Source organism: Nycticebus coucang, chromosome 14, assembly GCF_027406575.1.
Source record: "Nycticebus coucang isolate mNycCou1 chromosome 14, mNycCou1.pri, whole genome shotgun sequence".
NCBI classification, from domain to species: domain Eukaryota; kingdom Metazoa; phylum Chordata; class Mammalia; order Primates; family Lorisidae; genus Nycticebus; species Nycticebus coucang.
The window spans coordinates 9,009,103-9,028,194 of record NC_069793.1 but is presented as its reverse complement, the minus strand read 5'-3'; the positions used below and the strand labels follow the sequence as shown (position 1 = coordinate 9,028,194).

Here is a 19,092-nt window from a genome sequence, read left to right as displayed (position 1 = left end):
AATTCTTTTTCAAACTGTACATCTTAGGCTGGGTGGGCATAGTGGCTCATGTCTATAATCCTAGCTCTCTGGGAGGCTAAGGCAAGAGTTCCAGACCAGCCTGAACAAGAGGAAGACCTCGCCTCTAAAAATAACTGAGCATTGTGGCAGGTGTCTGTAGTCCCAGCAACTCAGGAGGCTGAGGCAAGAGAATTACTTGAGCCCAAGAGATAGAGGTTGCTGTGAGGTATGATGCTATGGCACTCAACCCCAGGCGACTGAGAATCTGTCTCAAAAAAAAAAAAAGAGTGGTATAGTTAGAACCCAGGCTATATACTACCAATGCTCATGGGTCAGATAGGTGGTCTTGCAACAAAGGGCCTTTGATGCCCTTACCCCCCAATCATTTGTCTTGGTCACATTGCTCTTAAACAGCTTCTGCAGCTTTCTCCAAGTCTGAGGAACTGCACTCCTGGATCCTGATCCACCACCCTTGTTATTGGCAAAACTGCATTGAGCCAAAACTTACCTCCATCTTCTTCTGTGGGCTGATAAAATGGAAGTGGCACACCCTTAAAAACAAGGGAAAAGCTTGACTAAGGTTTTGCACCAGGCTTTGCTTTAGAGAGGAAGAGTGGGCACTGAGTTGGGTGTGTGGGCAAGTGTGCAGTGGGGGGATGGTGGGGAGGGGTGAGAGAGGGAGAAAGCTGTACTTGTGTCCTTCTCCGTGCAGCTAAAAGCCCACAGAACTAATGGGACCTGCTATTTTCTTAGACTGCTCAGAGTGGCAAAGAAATCTAGGTAATTGTAGGTCACTGCTAAACTCTCAGAGAACACCCAGCAACAAGTGGGAACAGAACAGGTCCCTAGAATATCAGTATGTCTCTAGGCAAGGATGGAAGAAAAGGGTGTCTTGCTACTTTTCCTCTCAGTCTAGGAAAATCTCTAGAGAATTGCTGCCTAGAGCAAGGGTAAGTAAACTAAGGCCTGTGGCCTAAATCTGACTGCAGTATTTATTTATAAGTAAAGTTTTATTGGAACACAGTCACACTCATTCATTTACAAGTTGCCTATGGCTGCTTTTGCACCACAATGGCAGAGCTGAGTCACTGCAACAGGGACCATATGGACTGCTAAGCCTAAAATACTTACAGTAACAGTTACTAGAGCCAGAGCCAGAGCCAGAGCCAGAGCCAGAGCCAGATTCCCCCTCCATAGATAGAGAATTAACTAGAAAATAAATGGGCTCTTAAAAAGGACCAGTTTCTAGAAATACTGTGCCTGGAGCAAACTGGGAGGGAGGGTGGGTACTGGCCAGTGTGTACCTCATAGAGTTTAGTGGCAATCAATTTTCTACCAGTGGTGTTGATTCCTTCTATAATTACAACCTGAAAGATAAGAAACAAAACAAGATCGCTAAGTGGGGGAGATAGATGAGCGGCCTAGAATAAATTATTTTGAGGCAGTTAAAAGCACTGTCCAGCTACTCTCATTTTGTAATTGTAAACTTAGGGCATTTTTCTAGAAGCCAAGTTAAGGTAATTCAGGAATAATAATATATTCTACAAGAATGATCTAATTTGGGGCGGCACCTGTGGCTCAGTGAGTAGGGCGCCGGTCCCATATGCCGGAGGTGGCGGGTTCAAACCCAGCCCCGGCCAAAAACCACAAAAAAAAAAAAAAAAAAGAATGATCTAATTTTCACAACAATCCTATGAGGTAAGAATTATTATTACCTTTTTATGGATGAAGACACTGTGGTTTAGAAGGTTAATTACCTTGCACACAGCTACACACTTTAGCTGGGTGGAGTTGGGATATGAGCCTGGGCAGTCGGATCTCAGAGCCAAGGTCAGAGCACACAGAAGAAAATTTGAACCCCCTAAATGGTGTCTGCTCCTGGGTTTGTGTTCTAACCAAACCTCATAGCATCAGACATAGGAACTGAGGAGCATAACCATATCCCAGGGGAGATGCCTTTATTCTCACCTGTCCAGGAAACAGAGAATATTCTTTGAGCTCTGATAAATCCACTGGGATTTGAGCACCTGAAGAATGTTCCTGGTCTCCTTCAAGAATCACTGACTTATTGTTCAGCTTTCCGTTGCTATCACAGCCGATCTGGCCCAGGAGAGCTACAGGCTCCTACCAAAGGAAGGTTGCAATGGGAACCACAGTCCTTGAGGCAGGAGCTCAAAATCTGAAGTCAACAGGATAAAAAGCAAACAAATCCCAAACAACAAATGCTTTGGCAGGGCATCACTCTGACCCTGAGGTGACCATACCATCATCGACTTTGGGGTAGAACTCCTAAAGGGCATCTGACCCACCTACCCACCCAGCACTTGAGCCCTTCTTGGTGGCTGCCTAAGTGTGAGCATCTCTAATATAAGGGAACTTACCCCTGCCAGGGCAGCCCACTGCATCTTTGGATAGTTGTAACCTAATAATAGCTAAAATTTATTGAGCTTACTAAGTATCAGGCACTGTTCTAAAAGTTTTCCTCTATTAACTCATTTAATCTTCATAACAACCATGGGGTAGATATTACTGTACCCATTTTATAGATAAGGAAAACAAAGAACAGAGAGATTAGATAATTAAGTCAAAGTCAAACAGTGACGAAGTGTGGATTTAAAGTCTAGAAACTTGGCTTCAGAACCATATGCTTAACCACACAACCATACTGTCTCTCAACAGGAAGTTCTTTATTAAATTGAACTAAAATTTCTCCCTAGGGCTTCCTCTGTGCTGTTCCTACTCTTGGAAGCAGAGAGAGGAAGTCTAATCTTTTCCCACAATGCTGTGCATCTCTGCTTCTGCTACTTCACTCCTGCTATTTCCTCCCAAGTCCTCCAAAACATCTTTCTATATAATGGTTTTGCTTATCTTCCCCAATCATTCTTCTCTGGATGCACACATATGACAAAGGGGTATATTAAAGAATCTTCCAGAACAAATCTTCTCAGATTAGAAAATGTTCTCGAGAGAAAACAATGGTATGTATGCCAGATTAAAACATGATATAAAGATACATAGCAGTTGGTCTATAACAGGCGTCCTCAAACTGCGGCCCGCGGGCCACATGAAGCGGTGTGAATTGTATTTGTTCCCATTTTGCTTTTTACTTCAAAATAAGATATGTGCAGTGTACATAGGAATTTGTTCACAGTTTTTTTTTTTTAAACTATAGTCTGGCCCTCCAATGGTCTGAGGGACAGTGAATTGGCCCCCTGTTTAAAAAGTTTGAGGACACCTGGTCTATAACAACAGATACCAAACCAGAGAAGACTGGAAGTCATTGATAAGACTCTGGAAACCCTACCCTCACTGTTGTCCTCATATACAGATACTTGAATGCTTCTATTAGTGGGAAATCTCCAGGGGGAACAAGGCCTTTAATTTTTGCTTATGTGCAAGACCCTAGTCCAAGAGCTGGGTACGATAGCTCACTCCTGTAATCCTAACACTGTGGGAGGCTGAGGCAGGTAGATTGCTAGAGCTCAGGAGTTCAAGACAAGCCTGAGCCTGAGCAAGAACTAGCCCCTGTCTTTACTAAAAATACAAAAAACTAGCCAGGTGTTGTGGCGTATGGCTGTAATCTTAGTTACTTGGGAAACAGGCAAGAGGACCTGAGCCCGAGAGGTTGAGGTTGCTGTGAGGTACAATGATGCTGCAGCACTCATACTCTATACAGGGGAACAGAGGGAGACTGTCAAAACAAAAAAGGACCCTAATCCAGGTAGGAAGAAAATAATTCTTCTTTGGATACTAAACCAAAGAACATTTGTAAGTCTTTCTTCAGAAGAACCCATTTTACCAAATTCAACCAAGATAGATGGTCAAGCCAGAACACAGACAAGAAATGAAAAAGGAAGGGAGAAAGCTGCCTCTTCACCATTGATTTAAAAATGGTTCAATCCTAGCACTCTGGGAGGCTGAGGTGGGGTAGACTGCTTAAACTCAGATGTTCAAGACCAGCCTAGCAACAGGGAGACCTTGTCTCTACTAAAAAAGAAAAAAAATGGGGCGGCGCCTGTGGCTCAGTCGGTAAGGCGCTGGCCCCATATATCAAGGGTGGCGGGTTCAAACCCGGTCCCGGCTGAACTGCAACCAAAGAATAGCTGGGCATTGTGGCGGGCGCCCGTAGTCCCAGCTACTCGGGGGGCTGAGGCAAGAGAATCGCTTAAGCCCAGGAGTTGGAGGTTGCTGTGAGCCGTGTGATGCCATGGCACTCTACCGAGGGCAATAAAGTCAGACTCTGTCTCTACAAAAAAAAAAAAAAAGAAAGAAAAAAATTGTAAAATTAGCTGGGTGTTGTAGCAGACATCTGTAGTCCTAGCTACTGGGTCAGTTGAGGCAAGAGGATCACTCGAACCCAGGAGTTTGAGGTTGCTGTGAGTTATGATGCCACAGCATTCTACCCGGGGCAACAGTAAGATTCTGTCTCAAAAAAAAAAAAAAATGAAGAAAAAAAAAGTTTATTTATTTATTTTTTGAGATAGAGTCTCACTTTGTCATCCTTGGTAGAATGCTGTGGCATCACAGCTCACAGCAACCTCAAACTCTTGGGCTTATGCGATTCTTTTGCCTCAGCCTCTCAAGTAACTGAGACTGTAGGCGCCTGCTACAACACCCAGCTATTTTTTTTTTTTAAGAGACAGAGTCTTACTTTGTTGTTCTCAGTAGAATGCCGTAGCATCACAGCTCACAGCAAGCTCCAGCTCTTGACTCAGCCTCCCAAGTAGCTGGAATTACAGGAGCTCGCCACAACGTCTGGCTATTTTTTGTTGCAGTTTGAACCCGCCATCCTTGGGATATGGGGCCAGTGCCCTTACTCAGTGAGCCACAGGACCACCCACACCCAGCTATTTTTTTTTGTAGAGACAGAGTCTTACTTTATGGCCCTCAGTAGAGTGCCGTGGTGTCACATGGCTCACAGCAACCTCCAACTCCTGGGCTTAAGCGATTCTCTTGCCTCAGCCTCCCAAGTAGCTGGGACTACAGGCGCCCGCCACAACGCCCAGCTATTTTTTTTGATTGCAGTTCAGCCGGGGCCGGGTTTGAACCCGCCACCCTCGGTATATGGGGCAGGCGCCTTACCGACTGAGCCACAGGCGCCGCCCAACACACCCAGCTATTTTTAAAGATGAGGTCTCATTCTGGCTCAGGCTGGTCTTGAACTTGTGAGCTCAGGAAATTCACCTGCCTCAGCCTCCCAGAGTGCTAGGACTACAGCCATGAGCCACCATGCCTGGCCTAAAAAAAGTACCCTGTTTCCCGAAAATAAGACAGTGTCTTATTTTAAGGTGTGCTCCCTAAGATGCGCTAGGTCTTATTTTCAGGGACGTCTTATCTTTCCTGTAAGTAGGTCTTACTTTCGGAGGATGTCTTATTTTCGGGGAAACAGGGTAGTATTAATTAGTGACTATTAGAAGAACTCTTACTTGTGCTAGGTTTGAAAGAGGAGTGAAAGCCTCGATCTCATAATGTTCCTTGAGTTCACTGCCAAGTTCTTCTATCTTACAGGTCAGAACTGCAATCCCAGAGACAAAGAGATTTGCATTTAAGACATTTCACTTGTTAGAAGAAAAAATATAGCACATTTAAAAAGATTATAGTCATTTTGTAGAAGCAGGAAGGGTACGTGGGACAACTGGCCAATTTAAGCCATCTAAAGCCTTAGCCATGGGCGATGCCTGTGGCTCAGTGGGTAGGGTGCCAGCCCCATATACCAAGGGTAGTGGGTTTGAACCTGGCCCCGGCCAAACTGCAACAAAAAAATAGCCGGGCATTGTGGCGGGTGCCTGTAGTCCTAGCTACTCAGGAGGCTGAGGCAAGAAAATCACCTAAGCTCAGGAGTTGGAGGTTGCTGTGAGCTGTGACACCACAGCACTCTATCAAGGGTGATAAAGCGAGACTCTGTCTCTTAAAAAAATAAAATAAAATAAAGCCTTAGCCAATTTTCTAATATTTGGTTGCTGAATTTGGCCTTCCCTTTGCCCATAGGAGTCAGCATGAATTCTCACCCCTGTCTGCCCTTTACTTAGGTCCTCATTGAGGTTTCGGGGAAGTCAAGGCTAACCTAGGCATGACATCCAAGGAAGAAGCCATAAATGTCTCTCAGTTGAGTTCCTTTAAATAGTTCGCTTCATTACTGGGCATGGTTATCTGCTTTTTCTTTGGCAAAGTAATGTGACTTGGGAGAATTACTGATAGTATCATTAATGTCCCTCTAGCATAAGGGCATCCATGAGAACATCTATCAACTTACGTAGTCAAAGGCAACCTTGGAATATGTTCCACCAGCCTAGCTGAAGCTTTATTACTTATTGTAAGCCCTCCCAGGTGGTTTTATATCTACCAGAATTTCAAAGGGAAAAACAATTACCTTCTCGAATGTCTGGAAGCTTCTGAAACATGGTTTTGTAACTCCCAGTTAGTGGCTCTGGACACCCCAAGACTTTCAGGCTGATGTTTCCGGTTCCTCCTTTCCCAGACCAGGACACTCCCTGTGCTGAGCCAAAGGAGGCAACCACTTCTCCTCGGTTATTTCTTGAGTTGTATTTCTGAGAGGGAGTAGCACTAATTGGAAGCAAAACAGACTAATATTACTGTGTTCCTATCTAAAGGGAGAGAGGAATAAAATGAAGTTCCTTTTAGAAATGGGGATTGGAGAAAAGGCAAGCTGGCCTCACATTCTATAAATCTAATCAGTTTAATGGGGTTGGACATACCTAAACCTTTAAAGAATTTCAGGAATGAGGGGCTGAGGAACACCAGGCTGAGGAATACCAAACATGTTTAGAGAAGTTTAGAGACAGAAACATATTTAAAAAAGGTGGTCATTCTCCTGGCATTAAAACTAAACAAAGCAAAACAAAATCCAAACTCATTAAAAAGCAAGTTTTGAATACTATTTTCTTCTTATGAATTTTTAGCATTATTATAACATCATCTGAGCCTGGCTCTATGGATAAGCCAAAAGTTGCTGAGCACATATAAAAACACACAATATAGTTCAAGGTAGAAACAATAAAATGAAGTTAAACCAAATTAATCAACTTTGCCCAGTGTCTGTGGAGATGGAGATGCAATGAATTAACAGTCAGCTGGTATGAAAACATTCCCATTTCCCAAAGCTCAACTGACAAGTATATTTCCACTCCTTGACTGGTAAATTACTCCCTTGAGAACACACGATTGTTGCTGATCTGCTTTAAAAAATTTTTTTTTGAGACAGAGTCTCACTTTGTTGCCCTTGGTTGAGTCCTGTAGCGTCACAGCTCACAGCAACCTCAAGTTCTTGGGCTTAAGCAATTCTTTTGCCTCATCCTCCCAAGTAGCTGGGACTACAGGCACCCACCACAATGCCCGGCTATTTTTTTTTGTTATTGTTGTCATTGTTGTTTAGCAGGCCCTGGCTAGGTTTGAACCCACAAGCCCTGGTGCATGTGGCCAGTACCCTAAACAGCACTGAGCCTGCTGATCTGCTTTGATTATAGTGAGGTCTTCTAATACTTTGGTTATGTACAGACGTCTATCTAAAACAGGCTTTGTAGGCTTGGCACCCATAGCACAGTGGTTACATACTGAGGATGGCGGGTTTGAACCTGGCCCGGGCCAGCTAAAAAACAATGACAACTGCAACAACAAAAAAAAGCTGTGCGTTATGGTGGATGCCTATAGTCCCAACTACTCGGGAGGCTGAGGCAAGAGAATCGCTTGAGCTCAAGAGTTTGAGGTTGCTGTGAGCTATGATGCCATGGCACTCCATTAAGGGTGACAAAGTAAGACTCTGTCTCAAAAAACAAAAACAAAAAAACTAGCTTTGTTTAATGCACTGAAACTGCAGGAACCAGTTTTACATGGGACACCATCGTAACTGGTGCCATCATTCCTTATTTCCACAGAGAGGCTATAGAAAATGAGCTCAATTAATTATCTCAGCCTCTATCTCCAATGCTGCCTCTACCTGAATAATTTAGAAGTTATTTTCACAAATACAAAAACCAGTTTTCTGTTGTTGGCTTTATTAGTGTGCATTAAAAAATGACTAGGCAGCAATTTGCAGACTTCTCTTAAGATCCTCCCTGTGAAGCTCTGTGGGCTACTCATCACAGCAGGTCCTTTAAAGCAGTGAGAGGCTCACACAAGGCAAGTTGTAAACAGATCTGCAGGTATCAAAGGATTCATGTTTAGAGATGTAACTCCTGTAATGGCGCTGGCACATCTGTGAACACTCTCAGATATGTGAGGTTGCAAAGATGCCCAAACCAGTAGGAGACTACATTAAAGTCAAATTGTGCTTCAAAATTTAAGACCACTCATGTTGAATGACTACTGAGCTTCTGGTCACCATCTTTCTTAAGTGACAGACCTGAAAAATCTTAAGCTCTTTTTAGTCTAGAAGAAGTGATCCACAGTAGAGACAAAAATTCCTGGTAGTCAGTATTTCCCTAAATGGTTAACATTATTACTCCTGAGCTTCATCTTGATGAGGCAGCTTCTAAAAATCCTTCTTCTACTCAGCAGAGATCTTACCTATGGAATTCTCTAGTATAAGACATGTCATTTGCGGATTTCAAAAAAATCACATAAGATCTTTGTGGATTTATGTGCAATGGTGGCAGCAGGGATAAAATACCAATTAAGTCAGTGTAGATTCACAGCGACAAGAAAACTCTCAGAAACTAGTTGTTTCTGAGTGAGGAACAATAAACAGGTTACACAACATTATGAACAAAGATATGTGCTTTTCTTTTTTAAAAATAAATACCTTAGATTTACAAAAAGAAAGAAAGAAACCCAACAAAACACAAACAAACAGAATCACGTGAAAACCTATTTGCCTGTACTGGCAAGACTTGTTAAGACTCTGGTCTTCTGAATAGACAGGTTGTTTTCAAGAGAAGATATCAGTTCCTGATCTATGAAATGAACCCTAGAAAAGTAGGTGGAAAGTGAGTTTCCTTAATTACTGTAAGAATCAGTAATTTTCCACAAAGGAAGAAAAAGCAGGGAAGGCAGAGAGCAATAGGCTTCCCAGCAATTCTCTGTAGATACACCTGCCCACCCATCGTTAATAACTTACTCTGTAGTTAGCCTCCATCAGACAGCCAGAGAAAGAGGGGAGTCCTGCCTTTTGGCACGTGAATTAAAATACAATCCATACCTTGGAGAGAAACTTGATGGTGAGAGGAGTTGGTGAGGGCTACGAGTAGACATACTCCTTTTTGTTAAGGGAGTTTCTGGTGTGGCGATAGTTCGCTTCTGAGAGCCCTAGAAACAAAAACGGAAAACAAAATCCCTGTCACTCTAAACCCAAGTTGCTAATTTAAGTACGTCATTCTTTAGGGAGAAGGGGAAAAGGTGCCCAAAGGGCACAAAATAGGATTAGGTTGGTTCTCCTCTTATGGTCCTGTCTTCTAAGCATAATCCCACGAAGAAATCTTTGACAACTGCAACTGACATTCATTAGGACACTGTCTCCATTTTAAAGGCAATTATTTAAGTGCAAACATTTTCCAAAAAGGATCTCCAGGTGGGCGATCTGTCCTGTCAAACCTTTCATGTGGTCTGGGCACAGTGGCTCACATTTGTAATCCTAGCACTCTGGGAGGCCAAGGTAGGTGGACTGCCTGAACTCAGGAGTTAGAGAACAGTCTGAGCAAGAGTGGGACAATCTCTACTAAAAACAGAAAAACTAGCCAGGTGTTGTGGAGGGCACCTGTAGTCCCACCTACTTGGAAGGCTGAGGCAGGAGGATCCCTTGAACCCAGGAGTTTGAGGTTGCTGTGAGCTAGGTTGATGCTCATAGCATTCTAGCCTGGGGAAACAGAGTGATACGGAAAGGGAAGTAAAAATCCTTCCTGTGTTCACTTTCTGTTCCCATCTCTCTTTGTGTTGAACAGATATGAGTTTTGCAACATGTATAGTTTGGACCTGCATGCACACATTTTCCTGAGAAGGGATGCAATCATGTTGTAACTTATTTTGGCAAAATCTACCAAACAGTTTCAAAATTGAAGGGAATGACTTCAGGAAGATAATGTGGTTGAGCTCATACTTGGACAGTAGTTAGAAAACACCTCACTAATGGTCATTTCTGGGTCTTGTTCTTTTTGGCTCATCAACAAGAATCCAAAGATAAACCCAGAATGGAGAGTGAAACCCACATCCAGAGATCTACTGCTCCCTAAATTTTAGGATAACTTATCTGCAACAGAGAAAAGACAAAATTCTCGGCTGGACCGGGACCAGGAAGCTGGCTAGTGCACAGAAGATTTTCCTGCCCTAGAGCTCCTCCTGGCTGTGAGTTTAAGTTATGCCACCAAAAAAAAAAAAAAAAAAAAAGTTATGCCACCACACTGTCAACTGATGGCAACTAAGGGACACAAGGGAAACTACACATTTAAAATAATATGCCACCACATTTATACAATGAGCCATTTAAAAATATTCATTAGTAGTATTTTAATATTTTTATAATTTAAAAAATATTCAAATTTCAATTAATATAATCTTAAATACAAACCTAAATATTTTATATATTGACTTTCACTATATTATGAACATTTTCCTACCTTGTTACAATCTATATCCTTTTTAGTAGCTGTGTCATTTGATTGAATTAAACTAATTTACATAATTACTTCTCTACTACTGGATTATGGGTTGGTCATAATCTCTGATGACTATAAATAATGCTGAAATGGACATCTTCATGCATACAGCTTTTTCCATAATTTGGAAATTTTTTTTTTCTAGGAGAATTATTGGGTCAAGAAATGGAAAAAATTTTATGGTTTTCATATATTGTCTCAAACTATTTTCCGAAAAGATTCCTAATTACAGTGGGGTATATATATGCTAGGGCCAATGTTGTGGGCCAGGGATATTTCAAGAGAATGACTATCTCCCAGGACATAACAAGATGATGGCACTTTGCTAAATAAGGCAGTTTAGTTCTAGTCCTCCACTTTAGTGGTGCAACCTCCAGTTATAGTTCTCCACCTCCAGTTATAGTTCTCAAGATGTGATCCCTTTAACTAAGGTCATGAGATTTAGTAATATCACTAAATGCCAGTTTAAATATTTTAATGAGAAATATAGTCACCAAACGTACCATATTCTCATATGTTAGGGTTAAGTATGTTCTCACACCACACAGAAAATTAAATTATAACCAAGAATGCCAGTTTATTAATTTGTTAGAAATATAATTGCCAAGAGTGTGAGAACCTCAGACCCTTGGGCTAACACATTCTGTGTTAGGACATATGGAAACCAAATTAAAAGCAGAAGATACATGGTGAACACAGAGGCAAAAGAACAGCTGTCAGTAGCATATGTGAAATATTTAATGGTGATAAGCTAAAACCATACTCAACTTTTTTTTAATCAAACTATATGTTTAACTTTACAGCAGAGATATACCTGTCTCCAAGACCTGACAAATACTATCTGCATAGGAAACGTCAGTGTTCCTACTTTGACTCTTCCATCGTGCTGCCATTGATGCGTGGCCTCCAATGACTGAACATTTCCAGGTGATGGCTACTGTTCTAAGCATTTTACATATCTCTAGCCCAGGCACATAGTGTCTCCTTTGAGCTTCAGACACATATTTCAAATTGTTGGTTCAGCATTTCAATCCAACTCATTTAGTGTAGATTCATTCCATAGCCACAAACTTGGATTCATAATTTAACTTCCTAAGTACTTCCCAAGCAAGAACAGGTATCCTAAGTATGGTAAGTATTTCAGTTACTGGAAGAGTATCTATTGCAACAGTAAATTAAGTAAATTTGCATCTGGCTTTACCATCGGTCTACTGAAAGGTGAGTTACCATGACTTAGTCTTCAGGAATATGATCAAATTTGGGTCCACAGATAAATCAGATAAATTCCAGATCTGTGAAGCTGTCCACTAGATCAAAATTGTGGTGGCCTGATTGATACTGTAATTCTGTGAGATTCTAACTAGAGAGCCAACTGACCACTCTCATTCAGAGGTCCTTCTACAACTATTAATATGTCAGACATTGGGAAGACAATGAATAAAGCAAAGTCTTCATCCTCAAAGAGCTCTTATTCTAATGGAAGGAAGAATCAATTGTGCATCAATGAATCCTGGTTTTGTAGGTAAGGAAACTGCAGCTTAGAGAAATTAAACTACTCATCCAAGGCCATCAAAGTTCTCTAACTCAGACTTTTAAAAGCAATGCTTTTCCAATACCCTACTTAGCCTCTCAAACTGAGGTCCAATACCACAGGACTGATTATTCAATTATAGCACAAAACTATGCAACTATTTAAGGGGGCAATTATGGAGAAATCATATTTATAGAAATATTTATGATAGGCTAACTGAAAAAAGCAAAATAAACTATACATTCACAAGGATTGCCATTATGTAAAACATTTAAGCATATGATCAGAAAAGAAGATGTGTATATGTAAATATAGTGGGAACTGTATGAAAGTGGTTGATTTTTTTCCTTCAGATATTCAAATGTGGTAATAACGTTTTTAAAAAATGCTATGGGGCCAAGTGCAGTGGCTCATGCCTGTAATCCCAGCTCTCTGAGCTGAGGCAGGTGGATTGCCTGAACTCACAGGTTGGAGATCAGCCTGAGCCAGAATGAGACCCTGCCTCTAAAAATAGCTTGGCATTGTGGTGGGCACCTGCAGACCCAGTTACTTAGGAGGCTGAGGCAAGAGAATTGCTTGAGCCCAAGAGTTTGAGGTTGCTGTGAACTATGATGCCACAGCACTCTACAAAGAGTGCCAAAGTGAGACTTCTGTCTTAAAAATAAATAAATAAAAATAAATAAATAAATAAAATGCTATGGGCAGAATGCAATCTCTAAACACTATATATTTACCTTAGAGGGTGTGGTATAAGAGTTCAAGAGGGTTTCTTCTTCTTCCTCTACTTCAATTCTAAAAACGTTGGTTAAGAAAAACAATAATAAACTTTTACCTAAGGCAAGGGCTGATGAAATAAGAAATCTAAATGTTAGGTAATTTTTATTAATTGTTTTAAAATTATACATGCTACTGTAGATAAAGACAGTATGTGGCTTGGTGCAAAGACCTTCAAGCAGAAAAGGATACAATTCTTGTATAGAAATAATGTCTCTAGCTCCTGCATGTCCACTGTCCTTGGAGGCACTGTGCCGAGCTTTGGACAACCTTTTGCTCAGAAACTGAGGAATAAAAGATAGTAAATTATTATTCCATAGTCAAGTAACAGGGAAGGCCATTCCACAGCCTTGAGGTAATAACAGATTTTAAAAATACAGCCAAAGAGGGCGGTGCCTTGGCTCAGTGGGTAGGGCGCCGGCCCCATATACCAAGGGTGGCGGGTTTGAACCCGGCCCTGGCCAAACTGCAACAAAAAATAGCTGGGCATTGTGGCAGGTGCCTGTAGTTCTAGCTACTCAGGAGGCTGAGGCAAGAAAACTGCCTAAGGCCAGGAGTTGGAGGTTGCTGTGAGCTATGATGCCACTCCACTCTACTGAGGGGGATAAAGTGAGACTCTGTCTCTAAAAAAAGAAAAAAATAATATATATATATATACACGTATATATATAGGCAATATAAAATTCCTCAAAGTAAGAATTAAGAACGTAGCCAGGCATGGTGGCTTATGCCTGTAATCTTAGCACTCTGGAAGGCTGAGGCAGGATCATCACCTTGAGCTCAGAAGCTCAAGACCACCCTGAGCAAGAGTGAGAGACCCCATTTCTACTAAAAATAGAAAAATTAGCCCATGTTGTGGTAGGCCTCTGTAGTCTCAGCTACTCAGGGGGCTGAGGCAGGAGGATCACTTAACCCAGGAATTTGAGGTTGCTGTGAGCTAGGCTAATGCCATGACACTCTAGCCTGGGCAATAGAGTGAGGCTCTGTCTCAAAAAGGAAAAAAAAAAAGAGATAAGATGCATATAGGCTCAGTGCCTGTAGCACAGTGGTTATGGCACCAGCCATATACACTGAGGGTGGTGGCTTCGAACCTGGCCTGGGCCAGCTAAACAACTGCAACAAAAAAATAGCCAGGCATTGTGGTAGGCTGCTGCAGTTCCAGCTACTTGGGAGGCTGAGGCAAGAGAATCCCTTAAGCCCAAGAGTCTGAGGTTGCTGTGAGCTGTGATGCCATCACACTCTACCGAGGTGACAAAGTAAGACTCTGTCTCAAAAAAAAGAAAAGATTTATCCTGTGACTGTCTACAACAATTAACAAATTGATAAGGCCAATCATTTGGTGAAGACCTACTACCTGCTGGGCACAGTTTTAGGTGCTTTACATCCATTCTCATTTAATTCTTATAATAATCATAAAAAATACAGATTATTAGAACCAATGACAGAAGAGGAAACTAAGGCTTAGGAACATTAAAAGTTCACACAGGGCCTGGAGTCCAGATCTGATTCCAAAGCCCATACTCTTCTCAATATATTACAATGCCTCCCCTACAGATTAGAAATGAACCATATCATTAGTTTGCTTACATTCTTTTTTTTTTTTTGAGACAGTCTCGCTTTGTCATCCACAGTACAGTGCCGTGGCGTCACAGCTCACAGCAACCTCCAGCTCTTGGGCCTAGGCAATTCTCTTGCCTCAGCCTCCTAAGTAGCTGGGACTACAGGCGCCCGCCACAATGCCTGCCTAATTTTTGTTGCAGTTTGGCTGGGGCCGTGATCAAACCTGCCAGCACTCTACTCACTGAGCCACAGGCGCTGCTGCAGTTTGCTTACATTCTGTTCTTACCTCATGCTCAAAGGAGTTCAGGATCTCTGAGGTAAGGTCAATTTTATTGATGCTGGTGCAGAAGGCTATGAGTTCGCCTACCATTCCCTCCTCATTCTGTCCATACTGAACACAAAGCTCTACCACTGTAGGAAAGAAAATTGAACAAGTAAGAACTTAGTTTCTTTCCAGCAACTTTCACCTTGAAAATAAAAAATAATCTTCTAGGGCGGCGCCTGTGGCTCAGTGAGCAGGGCGCCGGCCCCATATACCGAGGGTGGCGGGTTCAAACCCGGACCCGGCCAAACTGCAACAAAAAAATAGCCAGGTGTTGTGGCAGGCGCCTGTAGTCCCAGCTACTCGGGAGGCTGAGGCAAGAGAATCGCCTAAGCCCAGGAGTTGGAGGTTGCTGTGAGCTGGGTGAGGCCACGGCACTGTACCCAGGGCGATAAAGTGAAACTCTGTCCCTACAAAAAAATAAATAAATAAAAAAATAATCTTCTACTTAGTCAATCAATATTTATACAGCACCTACTAATGTCAGGCACTGTTCTAGGCAGAGAATATAGCAGTGAAAAAAAAAACACAGAATTTTTTTTTTTTTTTTGAGAGTGGGTAGAGTGCTGTGGCATCACAGCTCACAGCAACCTCCAACTCCTGGGCTTAAGCAATTTTCTTGCTTCAGCCTCCCAAGTAGCTGGGACTACAAGTGCCCACCACAAGGCCCGGCTATTTTTTGGTTGTAGTTGTCATTGTTGTTTGGCAGGCCTGGGCTGGATTCGAACCTGCCAGCTCTGGTCTATGTGGCTGGTGCCTTAGCTGCTTGAGCTACAAGCGCCAAGCCAACACAGAAGAATTTTTGTCTTCACAAAGCTTACTACTGGGGGGAGGCAGGAGACAAGGGCAGAATCAGGGAGACCAATTAAGAGATTCATGGTAGGTCAGACTTGGTGGCTCACGCCTATAATCCTAGCACTTTGTAGGGATGGGGCTGGAGAACTGCTTGAGGACAGGAGTTGGAGACCAGCTGGAATGAGGTAGTGAGACCCCTCTCTTTACAAAAAAAAAAAAAAAAAATTAGCTGGGTGTGGTATGCTCCTGTAATTTCAGCTACTAGGGAGTCTGAAGTAGGATGGCTTGAGCCCAAGAATTTCAGTTTGTAGTGAGCTATGATGATGCCGCTGCATTCCAGCCTCTGTCTCAAAAATAAGTAAATAAAAACAAAAAGAATCATAGCAAAGTCCAGGTGAGAGATAACGGTGGCTTGGATCACAGTGGTGGCAGTGGAGGTGGTAAGAAGTGGTTGGACTCTGGATAGTATATATCCTGAAGATAAAGCCAATGAGATTAGCTGCCTGGATGTGAAGTGTGAGAAAAACAAGGGAGTCAAAGATGGTGCTGACGTAAACACAAGGGATGTAAAACCGTGAGACCAGGTGAAATCACCAAGGGAGTGAGTGTATCTAGAAAAAAGATCCCAGACCTAAGCCTTGGAATGCCTTAGGCATAGGGGTGTCCAAACATTTTTCTTTTCTGCCTCCTACTAGAAGAGGAGTTGTTTTGGGCCACACATTAAATACACAAACACTAATGAAAGCATGAGTAAAAAAAGGTGTGTGCATAAATTTCATGATATCCAACACCAGAGATAAGCAAAAAAGCCTTCACACAGTCCACATGCAGCATGTGAGCTGTAGGTGGACCCTCCTGCTAGGGCATTTGAGGATGAATCTGCAAAGCCTGAGGTGTGATGGCAAGTGAAAAGGAAAGTGAAGTGGCAGGGACACAAGAGCATACTGAAAAGGATTTAAGGAGGAAACATTTGAAGAATTTGAAGATAGTTAGTATAGAACATCCTTTTGAGGTATGAAATAAATGAGAGGTGGGAAGTGGGGTAAACAATATTTTAAAGACAGAAGTTGGAACCACATTTCTATGCTGGTAGGAAAAAAAATCTTGCGGACAAAAAAACAAAATAAGTAAGAGAGGAGAATTACTGGTATCCTTAAGTAGGTGAAAAGCAATGGAATTTAGGACTCAAGTAGAGGGTTAGGATTTTGCTAAGAATATATAATAGAAGACAAGGTATATGCCACAGACATGGGTAGGTGAGAAGTAATGGTAGCTAATGGAAGTTTTCCAGTATTTCTATTTTCTCAGTGAACAAGAGGTAAGTTCATCAGCTGAGAGTGATGGTGGGATAGAAGGATGTTAAAAGAAAAGGTGGAAAAAAGTTATCTGAAGACTAAGAGTGAACAGACCTGGGAAATATGGTATGACTATCAGGCATATCAAGTTAGTGATTATCCTAAATCCCCAATTCCAAAGCTATTGCCAAGTAAGTCCTTTGTGAGATGGAAGCAACAGGTATCTTGGACGGCAGCCTTTATAAATTTGGTTCATATAACTAATTTATCTTGTTTTGATTTCATGCTCATCATATAAGTGTCTAACTATGATCTTTTTTTTTTTTGTGACAAGAGTCTCACTGTTGCCCCAGGCTAGAGTGCCATGGGGTTATTACAGCTCACAGCAACCTCAAAGGTTTGGGCTTAAGTGATCCTCTTGCTTTATCCTCTGGAGTAGCTAGAACTACAGGTGCCCACCATGGGGCTCAGCTAGTTTTTATATTTTTAGTAGACAAGTCTCACTCTTGCTCAGGATGGTCTCAAACTTCTGAGCTCAATCAGTCCACTGCCTTAGCCTCCCAGATGCTAGGATTACAGATGTGAGCCAATGCACTAGGCCCCTGCATTCTGGTTTTATATATGAAATAAGCTCATAGTGCTGTTGAGTGGTTACAGTAGGTGCATGTTCATCCAGATTCTAAAACTGAGAACTTCCATCTTTCCTGAGACTTTGCTTCAAGTAACTCCTTACACGGCCCTGGAGCTTGACCACTGAGGGACCCAGTTGATGGAGCACTGCATCAGGGAATCTGAGTTCACTAAAATTCAATTTTAGGTATCCATCTCAAAGAATTCAAAATTTGCAAAGACCAACAGCTTTGATAAGAAAAGTGTGACCAGCAGAAGTTTAAGGTGTAGGCTGGTAAAGAAGCCAAGAATAAAAAGATACATTTCAAACCCCCCCCCCCACATAACTTTTTTTGTTAGCAGGGCTTAAACAATTTCCAAACTCAGAGATGAGGGGAGTAGGGGGTTACTCTCAACCCAGCATGCCCCATTCCACCTTTCGGGGACTTTGCATTGATTTAAAATCGTGCCTCATATTCGGTTTTGATTTGGGATACAAGCAGGACCCCGTGAGCATTTTAAAGTCCTCATATTCCAAAGTTTAGTTTTCATCTCACGGCCACCAAGAACTCCAGTCAAGGGAAGTGAAACTCGGAAGCGATCCCCTTTGGGTTCCAGGCGCATGGGAACTTGGACGAGAGAGTGGACCAAGGCTGGGCCCTGGGAAGAGGTGAGGAACTCACATTTCTCCATCAGAGACTCCTCGTATTCTAGGCCGAAGATCTGCAGCTCCTCCGCCAGCTTCTCGGCGGACACGGACATGATCGCCCGGAAGGAAGGCTGGGAGCCGGCCAAAATCTCTCTTATCCTTGTGGACCGAGACCGGAGGTGACCAAATGGCTCAAGACAGGCCCTGAGGTCAGAAAGCCCCAGCCGCCATGACAGAGAAATATATATATTTTTAAAAATGCGGGGGTAGCTCCCCAAAAGTTCCTAAGGGAGGGGGCAGAAATCACAAGAGATCCTCTCCTCGAGAGCACGTTCAGCTTCCCAAAAGTTACCGCTGAGCTTCTCAGCGACCGCGGTAGGACGCAGTAGCCAGCAAAAACCCGCCAAAATAGTTTGCGCAGCGCACGCATGCGCAAGAACCAGGTTCAACCCGGCGGCTCCCCCGCCCTCCCCAGCGCGCCTAACCCGAGAGCGCGTGCGCACGAAGGCCAACCCTCTCGCTCGCCGGCGCCTGGCGGTCCGCCCGCACTACGGTGGCTGAGCTGTTCTTCCTCCAGACAAGAAGGGCGCAGCGGCTGGCTCATCCTCGCTGAAACCAAGCTGCTCTGCTCGCGGCGGATGCCAGTTTTCTGGGCATCCCCTGCTAGGCGAAGCTTGGTGACAGATATTCGTCACCCTTTTGTTCTGTGCGTTGGTTCGCGGGCGCTGCTGTGTACCTCCCTTGGACTGTCCTGAACTTAACTGTGCCCAGAAGGATGTGTGGCTCCTGCAGTACCCCCTTTTATGTTCCCCTTGTCACCTCTGCCTGTGTGCCCTAGGTTCATCTGGTTCATCTGGTCGCCGTAGTTGTAATTATCACTGTGGTGTCAGTCATAGTGATGGATCTAGACACGTTAAATTTGGGTGCCTTTGTGATTTCTAGGTAGAAATTCC

At 42.9% G+C, this 19,092-nt stretch overlaps 1 protein-coding gene across 2 annotated transcripts in view; it reads right to left on the bottom strand.

Moving 5' to 3' along the window:
- Positions 1-18,543, bottom strand: part of POLA2 (DNA polymerase alpha 2, accessory subunit) — a 35,263-nt gene extending 16,720 nt beyond the window's left edge. The window contains exons 1-10 of one of the 2 annotated variants that reach the window (XM_053561017.1): positions 18,174-18,543; positions 14,756-14,880; positions 13,102-13,193; positions 12,870-12,927; positions 9,155-9,261; positions 6,371-6,564; positions 5,427-5,515; positions 1,969-2,124; positions 1,305-1,367; positions 509-551 (exon numbers count right to left, since the gene is read on the bottom strand). In XM_053561017.1, the coding sequence (XP_053416992.1) occupies positions 509-551; positions 1,305-1,367; positions 1,969-2,124; positions 5,427-5,515; positions 6,371-6,564; positions 9,155-9,261; positions 12,870-12,927; positions 13,102-13,193; positions 14,756-14,880; positions 18,174-18,252 (1,006 nt within the window). In that variant the 5' untranslated portion in view covers positions 18,253-18,543. The remainder of the gene's footprint in view (positions 1-508; positions 552-1,304; positions 1,368-1,968; positions 2,125-5,426; positions 5,516-6,370; positions 6,565-9,154; positions 9,262-12,869; positions 12,928-13,101; positions 13,194-14,755; positions 14,881-18,173) is intronic. The other variant, XM_053561018.1, reaches the window with a different exon arrangement.
- Positions 18,544-19,092: the final 549 nt, after the last annotated feature.